This window comes from Vipera ursinii (genome assembly GCF_947247035.1).
Source record: "Vipera ursinii genome assembly, chromosome: 2".
Classification (NCBI taxonomy): Eukaryota; Metazoa; Chordata; class Lepidosauria; order Squamata; family Viperidae; genus Vipera; species Vipera ursinii.
Window position 1 is genome coordinate 70,167,148 of NC_139513.1, and position 25,754 is coordinate 70,192,901.

At 38.0% G+C, this 25,754-nt stretch overlaps 1 protein-coding gene across 1 annotated transcript in view; it reads left to right on the forward strand.

Annotated features, from left to right (window-relative positions):
- CACNA2D2 (calcium voltage-gated channel auxiliary subunit alpha2delta 2) overlaps positions 1–23,903 on the forward strand; it is a gene marked incomplete at both ends in the record, with an annotated part of 699,157 nt that extends 675,254 nt beyond the window's left edge. The window contains 15 exons of the mRNA XM_083355340.1: positions 4,875–4,972; positions 6,158–6,248; positions 6,646–6,708; positions 7,745–7,848; positions 8,497–8,595; positions 10,377–10,465; positions 13,154–13,201; positions 15,676–15,747; positions 15,979–16,131; positions 17,927–17,979; positions 18,715–18,770; positions 19,786–19,909; positions 20,838–20,947; positions 22,704–22,792; positions 23,775–23,903. Of these exons, the coding sequence (XP_083211466.1) occupies positions 4,875–4,972; positions 6,158–6,248; positions 6,646–6,708; positions 7,745–7,848; positions 8,497–8,595; positions 10,377–10,465; positions 13,154–13,201; positions 15,676–15,747; positions 15,979–16,131; positions 17,927–17,979; positions 18,715–18,770; positions 19,786–19,909; positions 20,838–20,947; positions 22,704–22,792; positions 23,775–23,903 (1,378 nt within the window). The remainder of the gene's footprint in view (positions 1–4,874; positions 4,973–6,157; positions 6,249–6,645; positions 6,709–7,744; positions 7,849–8,496; positions 8,596–10,376; positions 10,466–13,153; positions 13,202–15,675; positions 15,748–15,978; positions 16,132–17,926; positions 17,980–18,714; positions 18,771–19,785; positions 19,910–20,837; positions 20,948–22,703; positions 22,793–23,774) is intronic.
- Between the last annotated feature and the right edge of the window lie 1,851 nt (positions 23,904–25,754).

Below are 25,754 nucleotides of genomic sequence, written 5' to 3' on the forward strand. Positions count from 1 at the left end.
CATGATTTCTGTGGGGCATTTTATAAATCAGGGATAATAGCTTATATTCAAATTTTTAGGTTTTTAAGATTTATTTGAAAATATGTCCTTTTTTGTATAGATGTATAGATAATCATAAAATAAAATGGAAAGACTTTTTATTATTCTGAAAACATTCTTTACAACCCAATATCTAATTAGATCTATCACTTGAAGCCTTTCCCAACCTGATTTCTTCTACATTTGTTGGACCACACTTCCCCCCAGTGGCAGCCAAGATGACCAATAGCCATATTATCAAATTGTAGGAGGTATTGTGTAGTCCATTGGAAGCTATCAGAGGTTAAGAAATGTAGATTTATGATTATATCAGAACAAACAGGCTGCAAGCATTCATTCCTAGTGATTACTTATGACATTTTTTAATTCCAGCTACACTATTTATTAGCCATTCAGCCCCAATAATGCTCAGCAATATGCTGTGAAGACTCATCATTACTAATATGGCCAATAGTCCATGGTAATTTTCAGAAACCATATATCACTAATTATCTGTGGGTGTGCAAGCACATATTTGTACATATTTGTGTAGATACATATTTGTGTAGATACATAGGTGGATAAAATATTGTATATCTATCTATAGCTCTTCAAGAAGCAAAATAAACTGGGCGGCCCAGGATTTTATGTTGCATTAACATACTGTACAGTGATGGAAAATCAAAAGGTTATTAAAGCAAAATAAATTTGTATTTTAGTTCTATGAAAAAATGGTTAAAAACTGGTGACCATCAAATCTTATCCAACCACTCTACAGAATATATTTTAATTGCTCCTGTTTTCATATACCTTCATTTTGTTGGATCTAACAAATGAGATGCATACTGAACCTGCTACATGGTTCAAACTCATTACCTCTGTTTATTTGAATTGACGTTTTAAGGGACTTACTGATTTTGTGGCTATGCAACATAGCTAAGTAGTTTTATCTACAAAATGTATCCCACTTATACATGGACAGGCTTTTGTATTGAACACACTTTTTGCAACAGATGCCTTAAACAAATTGCACCCACTGCTATCCCCTCAGCTACATTACTGTTAAAAGGCAGTTATCATCTTTTACATCTGGCCACCTGATGGGATGTCCCATGTGACATTAGTCATGAACCCAGAAAAATCACTTTCTAAATTGCAGTCTCTATCCTGTTCTAAATTATTTCTTAATATCTAATTCTGAAAGCTACAATATAAAAAAGCAGGAATACACATACACATTCTATTTCCAACCCCAGGCCTTGATAACTGGCAATGCAAAACTAGATCATGCAAACTTTGTTGTTTAAATTGAATAGAAACTCCCAAAGATAGTGGCAAATTATGATGGGAACAAGCCTAGATTTGTTATATATCTTTACAGTTCACAATGATCTATATATGCAGATGCATAGACTCACAGCAAGGTACAATCTTACAAGTTAACCCATTAAAAGTCTGAGCTGATAAATAGTTTAATATACTGTATAAAGCTCAGTACTGAATGTGCGTATACTTTTGCAAGCAAATGCCAGCACCTATCTGTCTAAATGAAGGGTACAGATATGTCTACAGTTTGTATATGTGTCCGTAGCAGTTTTTCACTGCATAATCTTGGAGCAAGACATGGCTGGCCATCCTGTTTTCTATTGCTATGGTGAAGAGCGGTTCACTGTGACTGTCCTGAAAATTTCTGTGCGTTGTGGAATCTTGTTTTGTTCCACAAGTAAGACAGATCTTAAGTTTTTTTCTCTCATATGTCCCTTTTCCACTCTTTCCTATCCTGTCCCCTACTTTCTCAAAGAGTGGAGTTTCAGGGAAAAAAATATTTTGCATATTTAATATAAAGTCAATTAAAGATGGGTAACTTTTGACCTTCCCCACCTCCCCCCCAAAAAAAACCCAAAAAGAAAAGAAAAGTGGCACTGATTTTAATTATTGGGTTGGACTGTGACCACAATAAATGAAGAGACCATATCTAATGACAGCATATGGTAAGTTGCACAGTAAGTGATGAAATATATGTGAATTTGTTAGAAATTCCAACTTTTGCCTTAGCATCTTTTGAGGGAAACCAATTCTGTATCAAAGCATTATAGATAAGAGAATCTTCTACTCTTTTCACAAATCATTGAACCTACATCTCTCCTCTTTCCATTAAGAGAGAGGTAAGTATTTTTTTATCCCTCATTTACAAATCCCATATCAAGACCAAAAAGGAAAAGCAAGAAACAAGGCAGTTGTGCCTCTAAATTGAGCACCTCTCAAGATAGTAACTCAGGCTCCAATCACCAAATGCTTAACTTGTTGTTTTCTCCAGGATCTTGTCCTGCTTAATTCACCAAGGCTTCTGACTACATTTGAATTGAGTAGTCCCAAAGGTGTTTTTTTTTTCAAAAGGCAACTGGACTTTGTTTTTCCTTGAAGACATTTCGCTTCTCATCCAAGAAGCTTCTTCAGTTTTTTTGAAAAAGCATACCTTTGGGACAACCATGACATGGATAATTGAGAATCTCCATAGACACTTGAATTGGGTAGCATCCCTTGACAAACAGATAGGTGCTACATGCATGTGTGCATAATAAACTGGCACAAATACACTTGTATATGATTCAGACTGTTGTTGTTGCCATTCAAGAAGTCAATCATCTAATTGGATTAGTGCGTTCCATTTAAATTATATCTGCTTAACTCAAGCAATCTATTAAGAAAACCATATATAGTATTAAGAAAGAAATTTCCCATCCTGGATACATTTCATAATTCTGCTGCAATCAGATAAGTGAAAGAAAGATGATAAATTAATCCCATCTTCACAATATTGATTCAACAACTCTTCCAACTTCCATTATTTTTTTCTATAAAAAATAAAACTAGAAATATATACAATGGAAAGGAGAGAATAGTTGTGGACTGAATTAGTGGCAAAGGAAGAATTACCATTTTTATCTTCCTCCTGTCAGTTCTCCTTGGCTAGCCTTCCCAAAATTGGAATCCTCTGCTGGCTGAAAATTATGGAACTTCCCAACACGTCAGGAAGATGCCAGATTGGGGTAGCTTCATTAGCAATACTGTTTGATATTACCATGATACAGGCAATCCATATTTGGAGAAATAGGGTCTGCCATGTTAACTTACAGTTTCACCTTTTATCCATTTACCACCAAAATCCTGTTCAGAAGAGTTTAAAAAACAACTGATATCATCTGTTTTCTTTTTAGAAAATTGATATCTGTTATATCATCTTAGACTAACTTTTGCTGTTAGAAAACAATTATATGTAGATATGAACATTGATAAGAGTGCCATTGTTGAAGCAATTGACAGAGATTTCTTTCTGCATTGCAAATAAAGCAGTCAAGTCCTATAATACAATCACATCAGAAAAGAACATTGAAAAGATGCTGAAAGTGAGTATTTCTGGAATGGTTTTAGTGAGAAAGATTTAAGGCTGTGTCAATTGACCCATTATATCAGTAACTGGCACTGCATATACTTTTTAGCTTGGAGATAGCTAATTGCTTATCTTCATGCTTTTTAATAGTTTATTTGGGGACACATACAATCTTCAGAAACAATCTAAATAAAGTGGGCAAGAGATAGTTCCATTTAAAGACAGTGAAGAATTTTACCTTTGTCCCAGATTACCAACCTCATTTATTCCCTGCCATGAAATATCAATACTAGAATGAAAAAATAATATTCACAGCTTGAGTTCTGCTCCCTCTAGAGAAGTGCTGGGCTTTGTAGGTCCACATATTGATCTGTTGCTGATATTCTTTACAACTGACCATCCCAGCTCAGATGTTGTTTCAGCAACATCTGGAAACCCACAAGCTTCCTATTGCTAATCTAAAAAGACTGGATACCAAATCTGCATCCTTAGCATCTCACTGAAGGATCTCATGGCTTATATACGGATCCACTTTTTTAAAGTATTGCTCTCCTCCCTGTCCCCAACGTCATTGTGAAAACTACAGTGAACTCTGGAAGAAAAAAGTGGAGAGGAAGGAAATTAGGCTATTTTCCAATACTTGGTAAAAATAGAGGCTTTTTATAACTAGCACGGTCACACTTCTATATAAGTGCAGTGTTGAAAATCAGAGTAAAGCCTCATGTCTATAAAAATTCACAAAAGCAGATCAAGAGTTTAATTAAGTTACAAACCCTGGAGGAATTAAAATAAGCCAGTAAGTTCTTAGAGAAATAGAGTGGCACAATTATTGCAGAAATCTGAAAACACAATGATGCATAGTACTTCCCAGTACTATGTGTTGTACTTTAGGTGGCATTAAGAAACCATTCAGGTGGTGTTTTATGACATCAGTAAATAACAGAAAGGACTTATGCCACAGGTTTTTATATAGCCAATAAATTCCCCAAGGTTTCCTACTGCACTTTCATAAATTGACCTTGTATTAGTTTATAGCCTTCTGGTTACTCTTGAGAGGTGCTGCAACATCAGTGTGAAAAGGCCAAATAATAGCTAACTCTCAAAGACTCACTAGTACATATTATACAGATATTAGACTTGAAACATACTAGATTCTTATACATATTTCTTTCTCTACCCATTCACAGATTTAAGACATCTATATTGATAATGTATTGATCTGTATTGATACTGAGATGCACATTGAACACAAAATCACATTTCTGAGCAGAAATGGTGGTGGTGAGGATATGACACAATAAATAACTCCAGGCATATTTCCCACCTTCCTTGTCTTAACCATACCCAGCTAGTTTGAGTAGCTGCTTCACCTGTGCTGAGCACATGATTAGGCCAATTCTGAGAGAAAGAAAACTAACCGCAACTTTTTCATCCTTCCAATCAACAAATCTTCCTCGTAACCCAGAGAATATTGCAAAGACCTCAACCTGTCGGATAACAACACTGAATTCCTGGAAAACTTTATTGCCCTCATGGAAAAGGTGACGCCTGACTCCAAACAATGTAAGTACCCCAAAGCTCTGTGGTGGACAGAAAGTCTCATCCCAAGGAAGGCTTCACATTTTGTGAGTGAGAGAATCCAGGGATATCCATTACTAAGCAGCAATGGGTTAGTTAATAAATAAATAAATCTACTTTTAAAGAGGAGGATGGGGTAAAGGTTACCAAAAATAGGTTGTTTTAAATAAAGTTGCATGTTGTTGTTCTTTAAATAAAGTGTTAAGATGTGCTTCTTTTGTATCTGGGAATTGTTACCATACGGTTTAGGTGGATTTCATAAAACAAGGATGTAATTCAGCTTTCTAGCAACCTCCAGATGTATTGGATTACAGCTTCCAGAATTCCCAATCACTTGGGACTGCTCTGGAAAATATTAGATTGTGGAAGATTGATTAGCCAGTTAAGAGTTGTAATGTAGCCCTGAACATGTCTAATCAGCTTGCCCAAATGGGATTGATGGGACTTATCTTTTAAAAAAGCATGCAGTCATTGGATAATGTTGCTTGCGAATCCTACATTTGATCATAGGAATATGGATTTCTTCAAGCTCGATCTGGCTAGAACCAGGTCACATTTCATCAGAGGTTAGAGCTCTCTGATTTTATGTCTATAAGATGTACTTCATTAAAACAAACCCTAGATTACATAACAGCCTGATTTTATATTAGTGCACTGAGCAACTAAGAAACAAGAGCCATGGGATTCCCTTCCTTTATGGACAGGTATTGACCAGGTAGCCTTTAGGTGTTAAAAGTAAATTCCCAAGGGAAGTAGTTCAGTCAATCCCCTTCCATAGCTGTCAAATATGGAAATGTAGTTCTACCATGTTTCTTCATTACATTTAGTGTAGCCAAAAATATGACAGTACTCTAGGAATCTGTGTGCATAAGATACAGAAATACATTATTTACCACTTCAGAACAAGAAAAGCCAAGGACTTGAGCTGACTGACTTACAGTACTGAGAAGAGTTTCCAAAAACATTGAGAAACGTACACTTTTTTTTAAAGCAGTTTAATGCTGCTAAAAATTTAGATCAGGTTATCCTAATTCCAAATTACTGAATAATGGAGAGATTTGGTATTGCCTTCAACTGCTTTTTTGTGAGTAAAATGGTGAGTGGAGAAATTCTTGTGGCTATTCAGGTAATCAAGCTTCTGGTTTTGGAACATTTATTCTTTCTGTTAAGGTGACAACTTCCTTCTTCACAACCTTATCCTGGACACTGGAATTACGCAACAGCTGGTGGAAACTGTATGGAAGAATCAAGATTTAAGCACGTAAATAAAACTTCTGAGATATGCTAGTGGTATTATTCAGTTATGCGCAGATTAATTGCATCTTTTTGTAGTTTTCTGTGGCAATGTGATGTTTTCAGCTGTGTTAATATAAACTAAATTACATGGCCTGGAGACCATGTTGAAAATTAATGATGGATGGGGATATGCAAATCTTTTGAAAGAGGTGATTCAGAAGCACACATGAAAAATCTCTGTTAATTTTTAAAGCAGCTGCATCTTTACCCAGGCTTGTACAGGTGCTCTATAAACTGCTTCTCATTGATCTCTTGCAGCAAAAAAACTAATTCACTTATTTCAGTGATTGTCAGGAAGGAGGGACATTTTGAATGTGCAACCGTATTCCTAAATTTTTACTTTGATTTCTATCTTACTGCAGGTATAGTCTTCTAGCTGTGTTTGTTGCCACAGATGGTGGCATCACCCGTGTTTTCCCTAACAAGTAAGTTTTTGCTGTTGTTGTGATCTATAAACATCTTTCTACAAATAGATTAAACTTTCTTCTCTTTGGTCTCTGCAATCCATCTTGGTCCTCTGGAAATCATGGAATGGCACATATGGTCTATTTTGTGATTGCCTGATATCAAAGTCATTTTCCAGATTCTTCTGAGTAGGTAGGTCAAAGGAGAGAGAAAATTGGTGGCCCCATTTATCAGCAGCAGCCCCCAGCTGACCACCACTGAAAAAAGACAGCATTGAAAAAGGTTTCCTCTAATGAAGCCAAGCATTTTTGTTTCCTCTGTATGTCTTTTAAAGATGTGAACAAGCCTTTTGTTTCTGCAAGAATGTTGAGAGTGGGTCTCCTACAAAACAAAACAAATCTCACTACTTTTGGACCTCTGAATGTGATACAAAATTGAAAAACTATCCTAAATCATGAGGTTATTGTAATTGTATACTGTAGGAGACAAAAATGTGCATTAACTACAATCTTCAGAGGAATATTTTTATTGATTTGCCTTAAATGCCTAAGTGGTAGGCAATAAAATTACTTGACATTCCTGAAACCAAGTGCAAACTTTTAGGGACTTCATAAATGTCATAAATATCCTGATATTTTATATGCTTGGGAAAAACAAAAATAATAGCAGTCAGCTTTATGCAAAATGAAAATTATTTTATTGCCCCAGTAAAAAAAAAGTTGATAGGATTTACTTTGGGGAATTTCTGCAATCTTCTAAAACAAATAATATAACTCAATTCTAATTTTAAAAAGGCAATTCTGTAAACTTCAAGTGACATTAAAACTTCTCTCTATTGCCATTTTATAATCTCATGGGTTAAACGGTTGTTTTATTTACCTATTGAAAAATGTATAGGAAATATGTTTGATGAATATCTGAGGTTTTGGCAAATGAAGAGCAGATTGCCTCTATAAAAATTCTTTAGAATTTTTATGCATATACTTGATTTTGAGCCTACTTTTATGAAAAATGAAATTGATAACATTCTATGGGTGTGGTTGATTTCTATGAAAGAGCTGCTGAAGATTGGGAAGAAGACCGAGAGCCCTTCAATGCCAGCTTTTATCGAAGGAGCCTAGATAATAAAGGCTACATCTTTAAGCCACCTTACCGAGATCGTAAGTAAAATCTTGCAGAAAATAGCTAGGCAGTTTGGGTGTATTTTCAGTTTCGATAGTCGTTATAAATATGAAGCTCCAGGAGATTGCAACAAAACTCTTGTTCAAGCTGGCTTGCATGCTGGCTTACTCCCAGGAACTGAAGTCCACACATCTTAAAATTGCTCAGGTTGAGAAACACTGTTATATAGGAAAACTTACCATATTTGATCTCTGTTATTCAAATTTGTGTGTCAGGAGTGGGGGAATGGAGCATTCAGTCATCATATCATGGGAAATAAATTGCTTTGGCCTCATATGTTTGCATTTTATGGTGCATATTTAATTTTTGTCATGTTTGCTGTCAGAATTTGATAGAATTGTCACAACGTAGACAGATAGACAGATGATAGGGTTACCATCCACATCAGTAGCCCTGGATGTAGCTTAAGACTTTAATTACTAAATAGCAGAATCGAAGAAGCAGCCTTTTATTTTGTTGTTAAAGTGAATTGGAAAGTAAGCATCGGCAGGAAGACAACTTTTCATGAAACCATAAAAATAGTCCATTATCAGATTGTTTCTTCTAGCCCAGAGAGTTTCTTGTAACAGTCATGGAGTATTATTCATCAGAAAATGCTAATTCATTTTCCTCTTTTCTTTAAATAGCCAATTACAGAGGATCAGAACCAGACAGCAGTGCTGTTGGGATCCTAGTTAGCACAGCTGTAGAACTGAACATAGGAGAGAGGCATCTGAAGCCAGCAGGTAAGGTAATCTAGAGTTTTGTCCCATAGATCTTTTATCCTAGGTCAGTTCTTTGCCACAAAGAAGAAGGAGTCAAGCTATTCTTCAAAGCACCTGAAGGCAAGACAAGAAGCAATGGATGGAAATTAATCAAGGAGAGAAGCAACCTAGAACTAAGGAGAAATTTTCTGACAGAACAATTAATCAGTGGAACAACCTGCCTCCAGAAGTTGTGAATTCTCCAACACTGGATGTTTTTAAGAAGACACTGGAACACAATTTGTCTGAAATGGTATAGGGTTGGAGTAAAGCAGGGGGTTGGACTAGAAGACCTCCAAGTTTCCTTCCAACTATTATTATTATTATTACAAGGGCAATTCGGAAGTAAACTTCTGTTTGGTTATCAATGACAGACACTCGGAGGTACAGAACTTTTATTATACACATTAGAAAACTATTACATTACTTTTTGACATAATCGGCATGAAAATTAAGGCACTTGTCATAACGTCTTACAAGGTTTGAAATTCCCTAGTAGTAGTCGCTTGGCACCAAATCTGGGCTATGGAGGGGGGGTGTGATCAAAAACATCCCAACGGAACTGCTTCAAAAGTTCTTGGGTGCATCTAGTGGTGTGTGGGCAAGCGTTATCATGAACCAATACCACACTGGAAGTCAGCATGCCCCAACGCTTGTTCTGGATGGCTCGTCTGGGTTTTCGTAACATTTCACAGTAGACTCCTGAATTGATGATTGAACCACACTCCCTGAACGTCACTAGCAGTACTCCTTTGGTATCTTCACATTTGGCAGGATTTTCTATGGCACCACTTCCGGTGTGGTGTTGGTAATGTAATGTTGTAGTTTTCTAATGTGTATAATAAAAGTTTTGTATCTGCGAGTGTCTGTCATTGATAACCAAACAGAGGTTTATTTTCCATATTGCAGTATTATTATTATTATATAAAACTTTTATTCATAAAACATGAAACTCAATCAACTGAACACTCAAATTGACTGGCACTAATGGTTGACGCGGGATGCTACCAGCATCCTAGGTATCAACCAGGTATCTCCTTAAAATGTAAGATGTTCTTGTGCTCGCTTCGGCAGCACATATACTAAAATTGGAACGATACAGAGAAGATTAGCATGGCCCCTGCGCAAGGATGACACGCAAATTCGTGAAGCGTTCCATATTTTTAAAAAAAATTTAAAAAAAGTAAGATGTTCCAAGTAGCGAAGGTTTTTGTAGCTTTGCTGGAGTTATTGCAGGAAGCTGCAGTTTCTTGATGTATTTTGCAAAGTTTTTGGACATAGTTCCCAGTACCCCGATGACAATGGGTATCACTGTTACACATTTCATCCATAATTGCACAGTTTCGATGGCCAGGTCGTCGTTGTTGTTGTTGTTGTTATTCCTTATTTCCAGATACACCTTCCACCATCTCTGAGACTTGAGTTTCAGTGCGATTATGTTGGAAAGTTATGTGAAAAATCCATTGGGGTATATGAAAACTATGTAGATCATGAAACCAGAATTTGTGTTTTAAAATAGAGATAGAATTGGGTCCTTGCCTTTGGTCCTTTCAGCTGACTTGGAGGATTTTCCCTTTTTCCTCACTGTCAGTTCAATTCCCCATCTGTTCTCCCGACTTCCAGATAGACTTTTCAGGGGAATACAAGAAGCTGCAAGGGAGAAGAAGAGCAAAATCTCCTCCCACAAATGTGCTAACATTCATATTCCTCAGATTAAACTTTCTATCTGCACATTTAAAAATAAAATTCTTTTTCTTCCCCAGTGGTAGGAGTAAAACTTGACTTGGAGGCCTGGACACAAAAATTTAAAGTCCTTGCTAGCAATCAAACAGATCAGCAGAAGACACGACGAGTAAGTAATCAAAGTGTGCATGTGTGTGCGGGGTGGTGGTGGTGTTCCTACCGTGTTTCCCTGAAAATAAGACCAGATCTTTTTTTTTTGCCTCCAAAAGAGGCATCCGGTCTTATTTTTGGGGAATGTCTTTTATACTCACCTCTGGCACCAACAGCCCCACCCTGCCAGCCCATTTCTTCTGCGGTCAAAGGAGAAGAATTCTGCAGATGGGAATGGAGCTCCAGCCTGCATTTCGCAGTCAGGCCTTTCCAGAAGGCCTCTGCAGCTGAGTACCGATTCAATCCATAGCTCGGTTCTCAGCTGCGGAGACCTTCTGGAGAGGCCTGTGACTGAGAAATGCAGGCCTGGCTGCAGAAGATGCTGCAGAAGAAGTGAGTTAGCGAGGAGAGGCCTGGCTGCAAGGTGAGTGGGTACAGGGCACGTGGGCCAGCTCCACTCCCCCCTCCCCTCACCCTAGTTTGATTTTTAGCCTCATCCCAAAACTAGGGCTTATTTTTGGGGTAGGGCTTATATTAGGCCCACCCCCAAAAAAATTTGGAGTAGGCCTTAATTTCGGGAAAAACATGGTAGGAACAGTACCACCACCCCTAGGATCTTGACTTTTGAAAACAGCATGGTTGGAGCTGGGGAATTTCTGGTTTCAAAATAAATAAATATTGCATTAATATACAATAAAGGGAAAAGAAGGAAAAAATTAAAATATATAAAGACAATAAAAGGACAAAAAGAAATGACAAAAATGTACAATATTATATGTTCCAACCTAATATGCTATGTGGCTTGGTTTTATATTTTATATTTTGCCATTTATATTTTTATAGTGTATATGTATTAAAGTTGTAGGTTGGGTGGGTATTGTTTTTTATGCTTTAGGCTTACCCAGAGCCATACTGTTTAAGTTGGGTGGCCTTATAAATCTTATTAAAGATAAATAATAATACATACCAAAAAAATCATCCATTTACATTTTAAACACATCAGTAGGCGTTTTCATATACTATATTAGTCTTTTCATTATATTGCTAGAGAATCAGTTCATAAAAAGAAAGCAAATATGTATTGATTATTCAAGATAGTAAATGTGGGATTAATGTTGCAGTCCAACAGTGAAAAATAGCTTATTTTTTTCAGCCCCCATATCGATAAATTCATAATTCTCTGTAGTGTGATATGTTTCTGGTATATAAATCAAAAGTATATTCACATATTTAAAACAAAAATGTTTTTTACAATTTTTGTAAAACTGTGTAAACTAATGGATGAATATCGAACCAAACAGCACAACAGCAAGACAATTTTGAATTATATAATTGTATAAATGTCATCCATTATGTTGACAGTTAACTCTTTTTAAAATAAAACACATGAAAAAAGTATTTTTTGTATTAGTCTCATGATCATAAACATAGTTAATATTCCCATATATAGATGTACATTTACTTTCTTTTAAGGTAAGCCATGTTATCTAGAGTGTAAAACAGGGATCCCCAACCTGTGAGCTGTGGCCCACTATTGGCCCATGGCCTATTCGCAAACGGGCAGCCTGAGTGGCGGGCTGGCGTACATGTACATGCACAGCCCCGCCGGTGCAAGCAGCAGGTGCCGTCAGACATTCTGGCAACCCTACTTGCGCACTGCCCCTCACACAAAACCATCCCCTCCTCCCCCACCCTCCCGGTGCCAGGCTACCAACCTGAAAGGTTGGGGAACGCTGATGTAGAAAATTGTACGCCAATAGTAATACATTTCTCTATTTGTTTTCTCATCTTAATTATCAGCCAAATTCATTTATTTGCTCTATTTTTTTTCTTGCCATTGATACATAAAGAAATCATGTGGTCGTTAAGGAAATCTTTGCTTGCCAGAAGCCAGCTGGGAAGATCGCAGATGGTGATTATATGATCCTGAGATCCTGCAACTATCATAAATACCTGCAGGTTGTTAAGCATCCAAATTTTGATCACATAACTGTGGGGATGCTGTGATAGTTATAAGTGTGAGGACAAATTGTAAGTTAGTTTTTCAGTGGCATTGTAACTTCGAATAGTCACTAAACAAACGGTTGCAAGTCAAGAACTATCTCTATTCGAAACAGACCTTTTTCTAAGCGGACACTAATCAAAGTGTCAGTATTCTCATTTGTGGGTGACACAATCATTTTTTCTGAACTCTTTTGTATTGTTTATATTCATCCAGTCAAGGTCAGTTAAAAGACTTTTTTTTCCTGTGGATGGGATTTGATCAGAATTTTGCACTTCTCCCCCCCCACACACACACACACACCAAATTTACCTCTGGTTCTTCCATTATAAGCTTTCCCTGGAGTTCACATGCAAGTATCACCAATCAATGGATTCATGTATTCATATGCACTCATCGCAACCTAGATGACAACAATTCATTCACTCTGACGTACAACCTATCCCAAAATTGAAAGAGTGAATTTGGTGATTAGAACATTGTGTGATGGAATGTTCGTACACTTTTAGAGGTGTATAGTATTCAGATCCAATGTTTCAGAACTGGCATGGGCAACCTTGATGTACTTGTTAGTGTCTATAGAATCTATAGAAGTGTTAGAAAGTGATTATGAAAGATTTATAGACAAAATGTGGATTTGAATAAATTAGTTCTAAGATTTGTCTAGAATTTCCTTGATTTTATTGCCTCTTTTTTGGTTTGCAGTGTGACCTCTCCACAAGCTGTGAGATGGACTGTGATACTAATGACAAGGTAAATTGCTAAGCTTGTAAGCCGCCCTGAGTCTTCGGAGAAGGGCGGGATATAAATGGAATTAAAATAAATAAATAGCTGCAACATCACTGCATGACTCCTTCTGACCAGAAGACTATGTAAAAATCCACTTGTTTTTTAAAATTCAGAAAGTAAGCAATTTAAAATTGACTTCTGGAAATACTGAGTTGGACTCCAGAAGTAACATAGTTATGATGTAAAGGACAATGCCTTCACCCCTCCCTCCAAAACAGGCTTCTGAAATATCTGCTGCCTAAAGCAACTAATGCAAAAATTTAAACATTGCAAATTGCACCTAAGATACTTTTTTTTTCAAATTGACAATGTACAATAGGAGTTTGCAATTTGGATTGCATATTCAGAAATTTATATTCCATCTCCTGCTGAAGGCAAGGATGTTCCCTTTGCTCAGTAAAAAAGCCATCTGTAACCTGTAATAAGTTTCCTTATTTGTATTTTTATTTATTTGCTTTGCTTCTCTGCTGTTACCTGGCTCTGAAAGGCTTGCAAACTTCCATAACTGTAATCATTAGAAACTTTATACCAAAAAAATTCTCCAGTGTCAAGGGACACAGGAAAACCATTTCCACAATCACACGCTAATGCACACTCAGAGAGACAATAGCAACCATTCAGAATCCAAAGTTTTACTGAGAACAGTCAGGTCCTGATGGCTTTATGGAAAGCTAACAGGATCAGGAAACATCTGATATCAATGGAATATTCTTCTGGGGAAGGATCAGGCAGTGACTGATGTCCAAGATCAAAAGGCTAATGATGGTGTCACCCATTTACCGATCCCTGCCTCGAAGTTGATTCATCAATTTAAAACCAGTCATGTAGAATGTCTAGATCTTCAGTTTTTTTCAGTTTCAGTTTTATTAAATTTTTATACCGCCCTTCTCCCGAAGGACTCGGGGCGGTGAACAGGGCATATAATAAAAATACAAGACTACAAAAGTTAAAATAGAATTAAATTAATGCCCAAGATAAAACAATAAAATATACAAATATTTAAAACCCAAATTAACTCCCCATCAGGCCAGGCCAGCTAGTTCAAACAGGTGGGTCTTTAACCCGCGCCGGAAGGAGCGGAGATCCGGTGCCATCCGGAGCTCAACCGGCAGTTGATTCCACAAAGCCGGGGCGCCCACAGAGAAAGATCTCCCCCTGGGGGCCACCAGCCGGCATTCTCTGACCGGAGGCACCCTGAGGAGGCCCTCTCTGTGGGAACGCACAGGGCGGAGGGGAGTTCTCTATGTTCTCTATGCTTGGGTGAAGGTTGCAGAGACTTCATGCTCCCACCGTTTGCCTACCTTTTAAAATGTTCCACCTTATAACTTATTCCTTTGATAGAGACTTATAATCTTCTTTCTTCCTGCTCTCAAACTTACTTCCTCCTGACCTTGTGCCTTCAACAACAAATACTCTTGGTTTCACAGTAGAAGCACCCAGCAAATCATTCAGCCAGCCAGCTAACCAATAAAAATAAATGAAAGAAGGGAGGGGAGAACTATTTATTTTAAAAGTGGATTATGGGGTTACGGTTAGAGGGGGGGAATCATTCTACTTTAAAAGTAGATTGAGGAACCTGTTTTTATGAATTAGAAAAGGAGATCAAATGGATTTTAAATGTGGTTTGAGAACAATTTATTTCAAATGAAGGCTTAAAGGTATGTGAAACATGTTTGGGCAAATGTGTGTGTATGACTGGTAGGGATGTGCGTTTGGACCCTGTAGGAGCTGCTGTCCTCACATGCAAGTCTAGAGGCCTACTTCCATAACTTGAAAGAATTAAGAGGCAGCAGTGCCAGATAACTGCCCTGTCTGGAGCATAAGTAGATGTTTTGTGTGTTTTATTTGTTTTAGCCTTCCTTGTCAATTTACTCTCAGTGGATCCCAGTAAGAATTAACAGTAAAACTTGCATGGTACAACACTCAAGACTAAGCAATGATTATATAAAAAAATTATAACCACAAAATATATCAAGTACTCTAAAATCGAAAGACAGAAATGGATAGAAAGACAGAAATGCATTCAAGACTCAAAATTTCTCTTAATTCAATTTTTAATAATATCCTAGAGCTAAGTAAGCTGAGAGCTGCACAGATTCCAAGGAAAGGGGTGTTTAAAAGCCCAAAGTAGAGAAACAAAGCCTATGAACCTTTTTGCCTCCTCGGGAATAATTAGGAAATTCTCCCAGGTATTTCATACCAGGTAGACAAGTTGGGTTGAAGAAACAGCCCTGGAGATACCTTAATGCCAAGATATGGGGCTTTAAAATTAGCACTTCGAATTGCCTATGGAAGCTGATAGGTGCATGCATGTGGAGCAGAAAGGTGCAGTAAACTAAGGGAGGAAAAAGAAGGCCAGTGGCCTCCTTAAACAAAAGCAATATAGCAGCAACACTCCATGTCATTGCAGCCACCCACTCCCTCTTCCCATGTTGCAGGATCTGCTTTGTGTGCTTATTGATGATGGTGGATTTCTGGTGATCTCCAACCAAGAAGACTACAAATACCAGGTGAGCTGTTCTTTTTCTTAAAAAAAAAATAAGGGGTACTTGCTTCATTTCACAGTGATATTTATGTAATTACCAAAGTTATATTTTTCAATATTCTAATATGACTGCCTGTTTACTTAGTACAGTTCATTCACTGATTATTTTCTCATATTTATGAATAGAATGTATGACTGATAACATTTTTTACAAATAGCAACATGTGATTGTTCTTTTCTCCTATTTGATATTCAGGTTGGAAAGTTCTTCAGTGAGGTGGACGCCCATTTGATGTCTGCTCTCTACAACAATTCATTCTTCACACAGAAAGAATCATACGACTTTCAATCTGTCTGTGCTCCAGAAGCTCCAAGCAACACAGGAAGTGCATCACGTGGGGTCTATGTGGTGAGTCAGGATTCCATGCTATCGGATCTTACCTGATTGAAGCATTGGCTATATGGGTGTAAATATGTTTCACATCACTGAATGGCAAGTATTTAAATTTATGAAGTAGCCAGTGTAGGGGAAAGAAGAAGGCAACCCACTCCCCCTCTAAAAATATAAATTGGAAGCCACTCCATTTGACTGAGGAGGATACTATAAGTTGAGACAAAGAGAACTCTAAAATCCCTATGAATGAAAAAAAAATTCAACTGGGAATGTAGGCTACCTATCCTATGAGTTAAAAGAAGGATACTTGTCACAGAGAAATTGTGCCAGACTAATCTTATCAGCCTTTTTATAGAGTTATAAAAGTAGTAGACCAAGCCAAACTGCCAAATCTATATAGCAAAACTTCTAGCACTATTTGAGGGGTAGAATACATACATGTGAAAATGTAAATGATGAATGTCTATGGCAGGGGTTCCCAACCAGGGGTGCTCGCAACCCCTGTGGGTGCGAGATGATATTCCACAGGGTGAGAAAACGTGGGTTTTCAAAATTATAGTGTATATGCATGATTTGTTGCTGTTATTTCGAACTTTTGTAAGTGGTATGAGAATATATCAGAAGCGTTCTAGGGGTGGGGGATATAGAAAAGGTTGAGAACCACTGGCCTATGGAGATTCTCAGTCATCCAGGTCATGGTTGTCCCAAAAGTCCTTTTTCAAGAGGCAACTAGACGTTCTTGTTTTTCTTTGAAGACATTTCACTTCTCATCTGTTCTGTACCAGCCTGCTACCGGCCCTGCAGAAAAGGCAGGGACAACCCCTTTTACAAGAAGGCAAGAGGCTGGAATTAAGCCTGCCAAATTTATTGATACAAAAACAAACAAGACACGAACCAAGAAACAGGAGCTTTTCAAGCGGTTGCCTTCAGCAAACCAGCCCTCCCACGCATTCCCCTTTTATACAGTTTAGGGCGTGGCTTCTCTCTGCCTCCTTCCGAGGTGCCCCATTGCCTTACTCTGTTTACTCCTGATTGACTGCCTCTTGCGTCGGGCATCCTTGAACAGGGCCAGCTGTGGGTCATCTTCATCCACGCTGTCAGGCTCACACAGCTGGGTCTCCGTCGTGACCAGGTGGGAGGGGCCTGGCTGAGGGCTGTCATCAGCAAGCTCTTCAACACCCCCCTCCTCCTCCTCTGAGTCGTCCGACCCAACTGCCGAACCCACAGGCTGACCCTGAATCTCAACATCGTCCAAGAAGCTTCTTCAGCTCTGACTGTATGCTGGGGAATGGAAAGATTTCTTGGATCTGCTGAAAGGACTGTGTTATGGAACTGTGCTTTTTGCAGGATGTTTTCTGCCCTGTGTCCCTTCACTGAAATCCTTCCATTCCCACCATCCAGTCAGAGCTGAAGAAGCTTCTTGGATGAGAAGCAAAACGTCTTCAAAGAAAACCAAGTCCAATTGCCTCTTGAAAAAGCACCTTTAGGATGTAAATGATGAAGCACTGATGCTGGTTAGAAAAGGACAACTCTAATGTAACAAGCTTCACGGATACCAAATGAATTGTATAGTTGTCCCCTTCAAATAGGCACCTACTATATTTATCATTACACGCTGATCACCCAAGGAAATTCAAACTTGGAGCAGCCCAACACTCCTGGAGAAAAAAAATTAGGGATTGATATTTACACTATTAACACATGAGAAACAGCAGTTCACTGGACTTGGATTTCCCAAGTACTACATTCACTTCCTAGTAGCAACTGTGTTCTGTTTAAAAGCATACTTCCTTTATTTATTTATATTTAGCCAACCATGGCAGATTTCTTGAACCTGGCTTGGTGGAGCTCAGCAGCTGCATGGTGAGTCTTTTTCTTTTCTTTATTCTTTTTTTTCCTTTTCTTTTCCTTTCTTCCCTTTTTTCTTTTCTTTTCTTGTCGTTGATGAGATAAACTGCAGAAGCATAGATGTAACAAAGCATGAACCATTCTAGGATAGATCTCACAATCAGTTACAGAAATATTATTGGAAATTTTTAAAATAGTAATTTTATTGTTTTTTAAATTCCCCTAAAGGTAAAGGTAAAGGTTCCCCTGCACATGCGTGCTAGTCGTTTCCGACTCTAGGGGCCGGTGCTCATCTCCGTTTCAAAGCCGAAGCGCCAGCGCTTGTCCAAGGATGTCTCCGTGGTCATGTGGCTGGCATGACTAGACGCCAAAGGCGCACAGAACGCTGTTACCTCCCCACTGTAGTGGTCCCGATTTTTCTACTTGTATTTTTTACGTGCTTTCGAACTGCTAGGTTGGCAGAAGCTGGGACGAGTAACAGGCGCTCACTCTGCTACATGGCACTCGGGATTCAACCCGCCAAACTGCCGACCTTCTGATCAACAAGCTCAGCGTCCTAACCCACTGAGCCACCGCATCCCTATTAAATTTCCCTAGAAATCTACAAATTCATGTTTGTATTTTGGGGTTGTTTTTTTTTGCTTTCAACTTGGAGATATCAAAAGAAAATTAATTTGAAGAACTTGTTCTGTGTTGTGACATGAAGTTATTTTCTTTTACAGACACCTAATTGTTATTTCTTTCCACAAGGTCTCTATTTCAGCAGTTCCTGTATGGATTAGCCTATAACAGCTGGTTTCAAACAGGTAACAATCCCTATTTGTATATTTCTTTCAGCTCCCAAAGGATGAAATGGCAGGAGGAGGCACTATAAATTAACTGTAGCTGGATTAATATAGAAAGTGAAAATAAAACTAAATGTTATCTGACTATCAGTTGTTCCTTCATTACCATGTGACTGACTATGTTACGGCTACAACTGAATGGTTGAGGTCTCTAAAAACATCCCTCATCTTTGTGCTTTTTAATCTTGAGAAGCAAATTGTGATCTAGTTATTCTGAGTGCAGCTTCAGGGGGCTTTAGGGCACAAATATAAAATCAGCACACATAAATCTTCACCAGAGTATACTCCAATAAATCAGATCTATCATGCCAAAAGAAAGGAGTGCAGCCATCAATAAATAAGTTGCTAAATTAACCTTCTGCAGTGGAAAAAATAGATGTAAGTCAATTTCACAAGGTGAATTAGTTGGGCAGGGGAACACAACAAGCTTTAATGTAGATTAGTAGAAGATAGCAGAATGAAAAGCCATAACAAAGTTGATTCTCTAGATTTCCCCAGGTTGGTTAGGGAATTCTGGGAGTTGAAGTCCATACCTCTTCAAGTTATCAAGTTTGAGAAACACTGCTCAGTCTAGACCAGGGGTAGGCAACTTCGGCTCTTTTATGACTCATGGACTTCAACTCCCAGAAATCCTGAGTCAGCTATGTTGAAGTCCATGAGTCATAAAAGAGCCGAGGTTGCCTACCCCTGGTCTAGACTGAGCAGAGAAATGTTACACTTCTACAATAAAAAAATAAATGTCTACATAGATGAGAAAAAACAAACAGTAAGGTAAAAGTGGAAATATAGGATAAATTGTTGAATTTTTTCCCCCCTCATACATTCTTGCACCATTATCAGTAGCATTTGGCACAAGCACAGCTTTAGAAAAGGTCAATCCATCCGGATGAACTGCTTTTTAGATGATGTAGGAAAGATTTAAAAAATGTTTATGCTTTTATTTGCAACTCATTATATGTACTGTGTGTCTAAACAGAGGATGTCTCGGCAGACAACATGGAATCCAAGGAGACCAGCTGCATCATGAAGCAAACCCAATACTATTTTAGTTCTGTTAACTACACCTACAACACCATCATTGACTGTGGAAATTGCTCTAGGTTGGTAAAAAGAATCCCTGCTGTAAAGGTTCAAATATTATAAGACTAGTTCTTCAGCTCAGTCCTTGTAAAAACAGTGGGATTAAGGAACATAACCACTAACAGGTACCAAAATTAGTGGTGCCTGTCATAGAAATTATGGGATGCTTGTAACTGATTGTTTAGTGAAAACAGCAAACAGCTTCTGATGCCATTGCACAAGATGAATGACATCCCAGTAAACATCAGTATTGTGCTAGACACAAAAACTCGTGGGGAATGTTATGATGGTACTATTCTGTTAGAAATTCAGTGTTTTTTTTAAAGAACTGCATTTCCTAGAATGCCCTGAGAAGTTCATATAGCAATAATCCTAAAAATATAACTTTAAAACTGTTTTCATGCTTCTGTTAGCATCAATAGATGCTTTGTTTTGATGCTGATGGGTGGGGAGGGATTGTTTATTGGAATAACTACAGGAGTGGAAATAGTTAATGACCTTCTCCATCCCCAACAAGATAGGCGGGATAGATAGATACAGTGATGGGATTCAGCTGGTTTGCACCAGTTCAGCAGAACCGGTACCTAATTTTTTGCTGCCCAGGCTCAGAATGGACTTCCGGAAGCGGCATCCACACAGAGAACCGGTTGTTCACATATTTAAATCCCACCACTGGATGGATGGATGGATGGATGGATAGATAGATAGATAGATAGATAGATAGATAGATAGATAGATAGATAGGTAGGTAGGTAGGATAGAGATGATAGATGATAGAGTTGAATGAGATAGCTATGATGACTGCTTCAGAAACTGAAGCTCTTTATTAAGAAAAAATCTACTACCAAAGCACTTCTTTGCAGAACACAACTCTGTAAATTATAGAATAGTACAGGATAATAGGATAGCAGTACTTCTGCTTCTCTTCTTCTCTCCCTTTTTCTCCAGGCTGTTCCATGCACAAAGGCTTGCTGGGTCTAATCTTCTGTTTGTTGTAGCAGAAAAGCCAATATGCAATCAGTGTGAATCCACAAAACTTCTCCAAGCAGAGATAAAAGGTATTGGTAATCAGTTCTGTTCCAGATCAGAAACAATATAATAGATGGTATGACTATTATTAACTGATGTTTGTTCTGGTGTATTTTTTTTATAAATATTACTTGAGATACATTTCCCATAAGTAGTTTGATGTTCATATTATCACAAATAGTTTAAACATACAATAATCTGAACTCAAATCTATTACAATTTTGTAGACTATGTAGATAAATGTAAAAGGAAATTTTGTAATAATTTAAGACAAGCTACATTATATCAGACCAAAGGGCATCTGGTCCACCAGCAGTAGTGGAGTTCTTGGTGTTCTCTGAGCTTAGTTGTTTGCATGCAGACATTTTATTACCCAACTAGGTAACATCAGTGCTCAAGATATAATATCTTCTCCTCTATTATACCTGCAATAGCCAAAGAGGTCTATGGAAAATCCACAGCAGGCCATAAACAAAACTGTGTTCTCCAACTCATCTTCCATAGCCAGTGATGCTCAGAGATACATTACATCAGATAGCAGAAGTAATCCAAAGTGGTCATGACTGATTGACAACTAATCAGTGATTAATTGCCCTGGAGACCCACGAAGGGGGAAGAAGGAACCTGCAGAACCTTAGTGCCATGTAGTACTTGCAGGCAGAATTTTAACATGATATTGTATAAAGTTGATAAATATAGTTTAGATCAAGTTGAAGACAAACTGCCTAGAACCAGAGAACTGCACGGAAAGGCAGGAGCTACGCTCTCCTGTATGAATGCACACACATGTATTTCCCTCATCCATCCAAGAGCCTTGGTGGAGCAGTGGGCTAATGCCTCCTTAAGTAACACCAGCTGCCTGCAATTAGTGCAGGTTCGCATCCCACCAGGCTCAAGGTTGACTCAGCCTTCCATCCTTCCGAGGTAGGTAAAATGAGGACCCAGATTGTTGGGGGCAATTAAGCTGACTTTGTAATAATGCCGCTTGGTGTGTGTGTGTGAAAGCCCTAATAAGCAGGCATATACATAGAATGAAGGCTACTGCTAAGCTTGTAAGCTGCCCTGAGTCTTCGGAGAAGGGCGGGATATAAATGGAATAAAAATAAAAATAAAATAAAATAAAATCTCCCCCCAACATCAGGATTCCTGCAAGGAAAGCAATTTCCCTCCTTTCCTCTCAAGCACCTTTCAGGAGAGAAAATGAATCAAGTAACAAAAGAAAGGCAGCACCTCCAAACAGTCTTGTTCAAAGGGAGGGAAGAAGGACACTTCTTGCTCCGTTCCTCTTTTCTTTCCATCCCAAAGTGCAGTGAGTTGCTGGAAAGACCTACTTTCCTGTGCTATAGGACAACCCAACAATCAGCTGACCAATATATTTTATGCATTAAAAAATTTTGTGCACGACAAGCTGCTAGGGAGTCAAACAAAAGTCCATCTAGTCTATTTCCTCCTTGTTTACAAATATTTTTATTTCTATAGGAGCCCATTTAAATATATACTGGCCATTGAGGATTTTCACAAAAATAGACCTTTCACTTTTTTTTTTCCTCCCACCAGTTACCATTTACACTGATACAATTACAGACTTTAGAGAGAGTTAAACAAAAACGAGGAAGGATGTGAGGAAGGACAGAAACCACAAAAATTAGGTTGGAATACAGTTAACAGTTCAATATTCGGAGATAACGTAATCTGTTAGCATTTGTATTCTATTTTTTTTAATCTTCTAATTTACATCATTTTAATCTGTTGTCTTCTGCTTCATTTGCTTGATATGACGCAAAGCTCCTCCAGGAGATCGCAATCAATGTGAGCTAGTAGAGAAGCCACGTTACCGGAAGGGTCCCCACGTCTGTTTTGATTACAATACAACTGTAAGTGAAAGGAGGGATAGCTAATGCTAAATATATGGAATGCGACATCTGAAATGACTCTGCTCTAGGAGGAGGATATCCTGGGAAACTTAAAAACAACAGGCAGAGACTTTCCTTCCACTGTGAAGGAAAAGGTTCACTTTTTAAAAATAATTTTTTAAAGAAATTTTTAACAAAGCAAAAACCATAAAAGAATAAAAATAATAAAGAGAAATAGCGAATAGTGAAAGAAAAAAAGAAAAAGGGAAGAAAAGGGGGAAATGAAAGGGAAAGGTTATAGAGAGGCTGCTTCCAGTCTTGACAGTCATATACATCTATATTGTGCCTCCGCCTCTAGAAAATATTCACTTTCAACTGACAGAACGAAGGTTATTGGACTCTAGAACCATTAATACAGCTAGTCTTTTTTTGCTGCTTGTGAGTTGTTTCTTTTTCTAAAGAAAATAATAGACTAGATGAAAAAACAAATGTGCATGACAAGAGGCATAGCAGTGTCTGCACCCGACGCAATTTTGATGAGTTATTGTATGTATACATCACAAAAGACTATCTGAAAGAACCTTTGGAAATTAATTCTTAAATAAATGCTGCGAAAAATGGCATGAATTTTAACATTTCTTTGAACAAGACATTGGTCTGGATGCCCTTTTAACCTCATTGTGCTTTATTCTTTATCCTGAAAACAGTAAAATTTATTCTTTTCCTGCTAACGAATCTATGAAACTAAGTTTATTCCAGAATTCTAGATATTCAAAACTGTTCTAATAGAACAAGGAATACAGGAGATAAGATCTTGGATAATGCACGGATTTATTTGCATGATCATTTTGCTTAAAACAAACAAAATTAAAAATACATATAGCAAGTTTCAGCAAGAAAACGTGTGTGTGTGTGTGTGTGTGTGTGTGTGTGTGTGTGTGTGTGTGTTTCAGCAAAAGAAATCTTAAAGAAATCTATCTCTCTCTCTCTCTTATTTCTCCAGGAAGACACCTCCGATTGTGGGAAAGGGGCCTCCTTCAGACCTTCCTTGAATATCTTGTTATGCTTGCAGTTACTCCTTCTCTATTTGACTGCAAGTCACCATTCACTGCCCTTGGCATTTTGCCTTTGAAACGCCCATTTAGCTTAACCCATCCTTTTTATTTTATGCACATCATCATCCCCTCCAGACTTGCTAGATGATGACTTCTGCCTAGTCCCATCAATTCTGGCTGCACCTTGGCATTCACTCATGAGGACTGTTGCTTTCTTTACTCAGAAGTCCAGAAGCTGTTCTCATTTTTTCCCCCCTTTTCCTCCATCAACCCTTGCCTTTCCGGTGTCTCTGCACAGCAGATTGTACTAAAGAGATCTTTGAGATGACAAGGGGAAGCATGGACCACCGTGATCTTCTCCACACAGGGAACATTCTTGAGCTTTGATTCATTGTTCCCCTTTCCACTCATTGAGCTGTTGGACAAATACAAAGAACATGGCCCCATGGTTTTATTTTTCCATTGAAACTGTGGAATTCTGGGAGACCTTTGTTAGTTTTCTTGTGAAGGACTTTTAATTATGGTTTCAAAAGTATTTAATCAACAATACTGATGATACTGTTTTGTCTGAAATAATGTACCTTCCCATTCCAATAATGAAAACTGCAGAAACACCACCAATCACTATGACCGAAAAAATGTAGTCTTGCCAAATTGATTCTATAACCTAGCAAACCTTCCAGCCAATTCCAGTAGCTTTTCAGACTCAAAGTAATCTTATCAGATCACCCCAATATCATTCCACCCAATTCGCTATGAGTTTCCCAAGGCCATTGTTATTTCTGCCTTTCAATAGGTGGATCCCATCTCCAATCAGTGATGAATTATTTTCATCCTAAACAGTTTAATCTAGACCTTTCAACATCTGATTTCCAAACATTAAGCCTGAAAGATCATTAGAGCATTTATTGTCAGCAAGAAAGAAACATACACAAATGCAGAGGATATCACTTGATTTTTAAGGTCGGTATTATTCATTTAAACTGCTTATTCTGTAAAGAGGACTTGAAAACCAAGCAGGGCAGAAAGAAGAGGGTGAAGATACTTTTGTATACCATTCCAGTAATCCATGTAAGGTTGGAGGATGCAGCAACTGAGACAATCTTTAAAAAATGAATAACAAGATAGAATGCAAGTAACGATGATGGTTTGAATCCAGCAGCCCCCGTTGATTATTTTCCTGCTTTCCCATTTCTTATTTGAACCAACTGAAAAAAAACATATTTAGCTATTTTAAGAGCTGTTCCCCAAATCACTATGAAGTCTTCAGTTGGTAGCTTTGCCGTATCTTTAAAATAAGCCAATTATGGAGATGACTTAGACAAAGATGAAGTCTCTTTTCTTGTTTCTTTTCTTCTAAATTTTAAAGAATATTGTCCACCCTAGTGGAGGCAGCACTGTGTGCCAAACCGACCTATGAAGATGATAGCCAAAGTTTTTCTTCTAGACTTTGTACAGAAACCTAACTGTACGCTTATTGTTTGTGTACTTGAGCTTGGAGGAAGTGACAACATTCTGCTTCACAATGATGGCTGTTGAAATATCTGCCACTCAGCTCAGACCCCAACAGAGCACCTCTGATGACTTTGCAAGCGTACATTTCACGTCTGGAATTATTTGAAGTGGTTGCAACTATTGAAGAATTAAAAGAAAGTATAATACTAGAATTCATCAACTGGTATCCTAAAAAATGCCTGTTTTTAGGACTTGTCTTGAGCAGGTTTCCAGTCTTTGTGCCTGTTAACATATGATAATAAGTACATCTTGCTACATACTATGAACCGAAATGCCTGCAGTCCCCTGACAATCCCAGAAGATCCTTCTCGTCAGCCAAATATACCCCACTGCACTGCCTCTACACTTGAAATAGCCAGCAAAGTGAGAAGAATCCTGTTTTGTTTTGTTTCGTTCCGTTCCGTTTTGTTCCT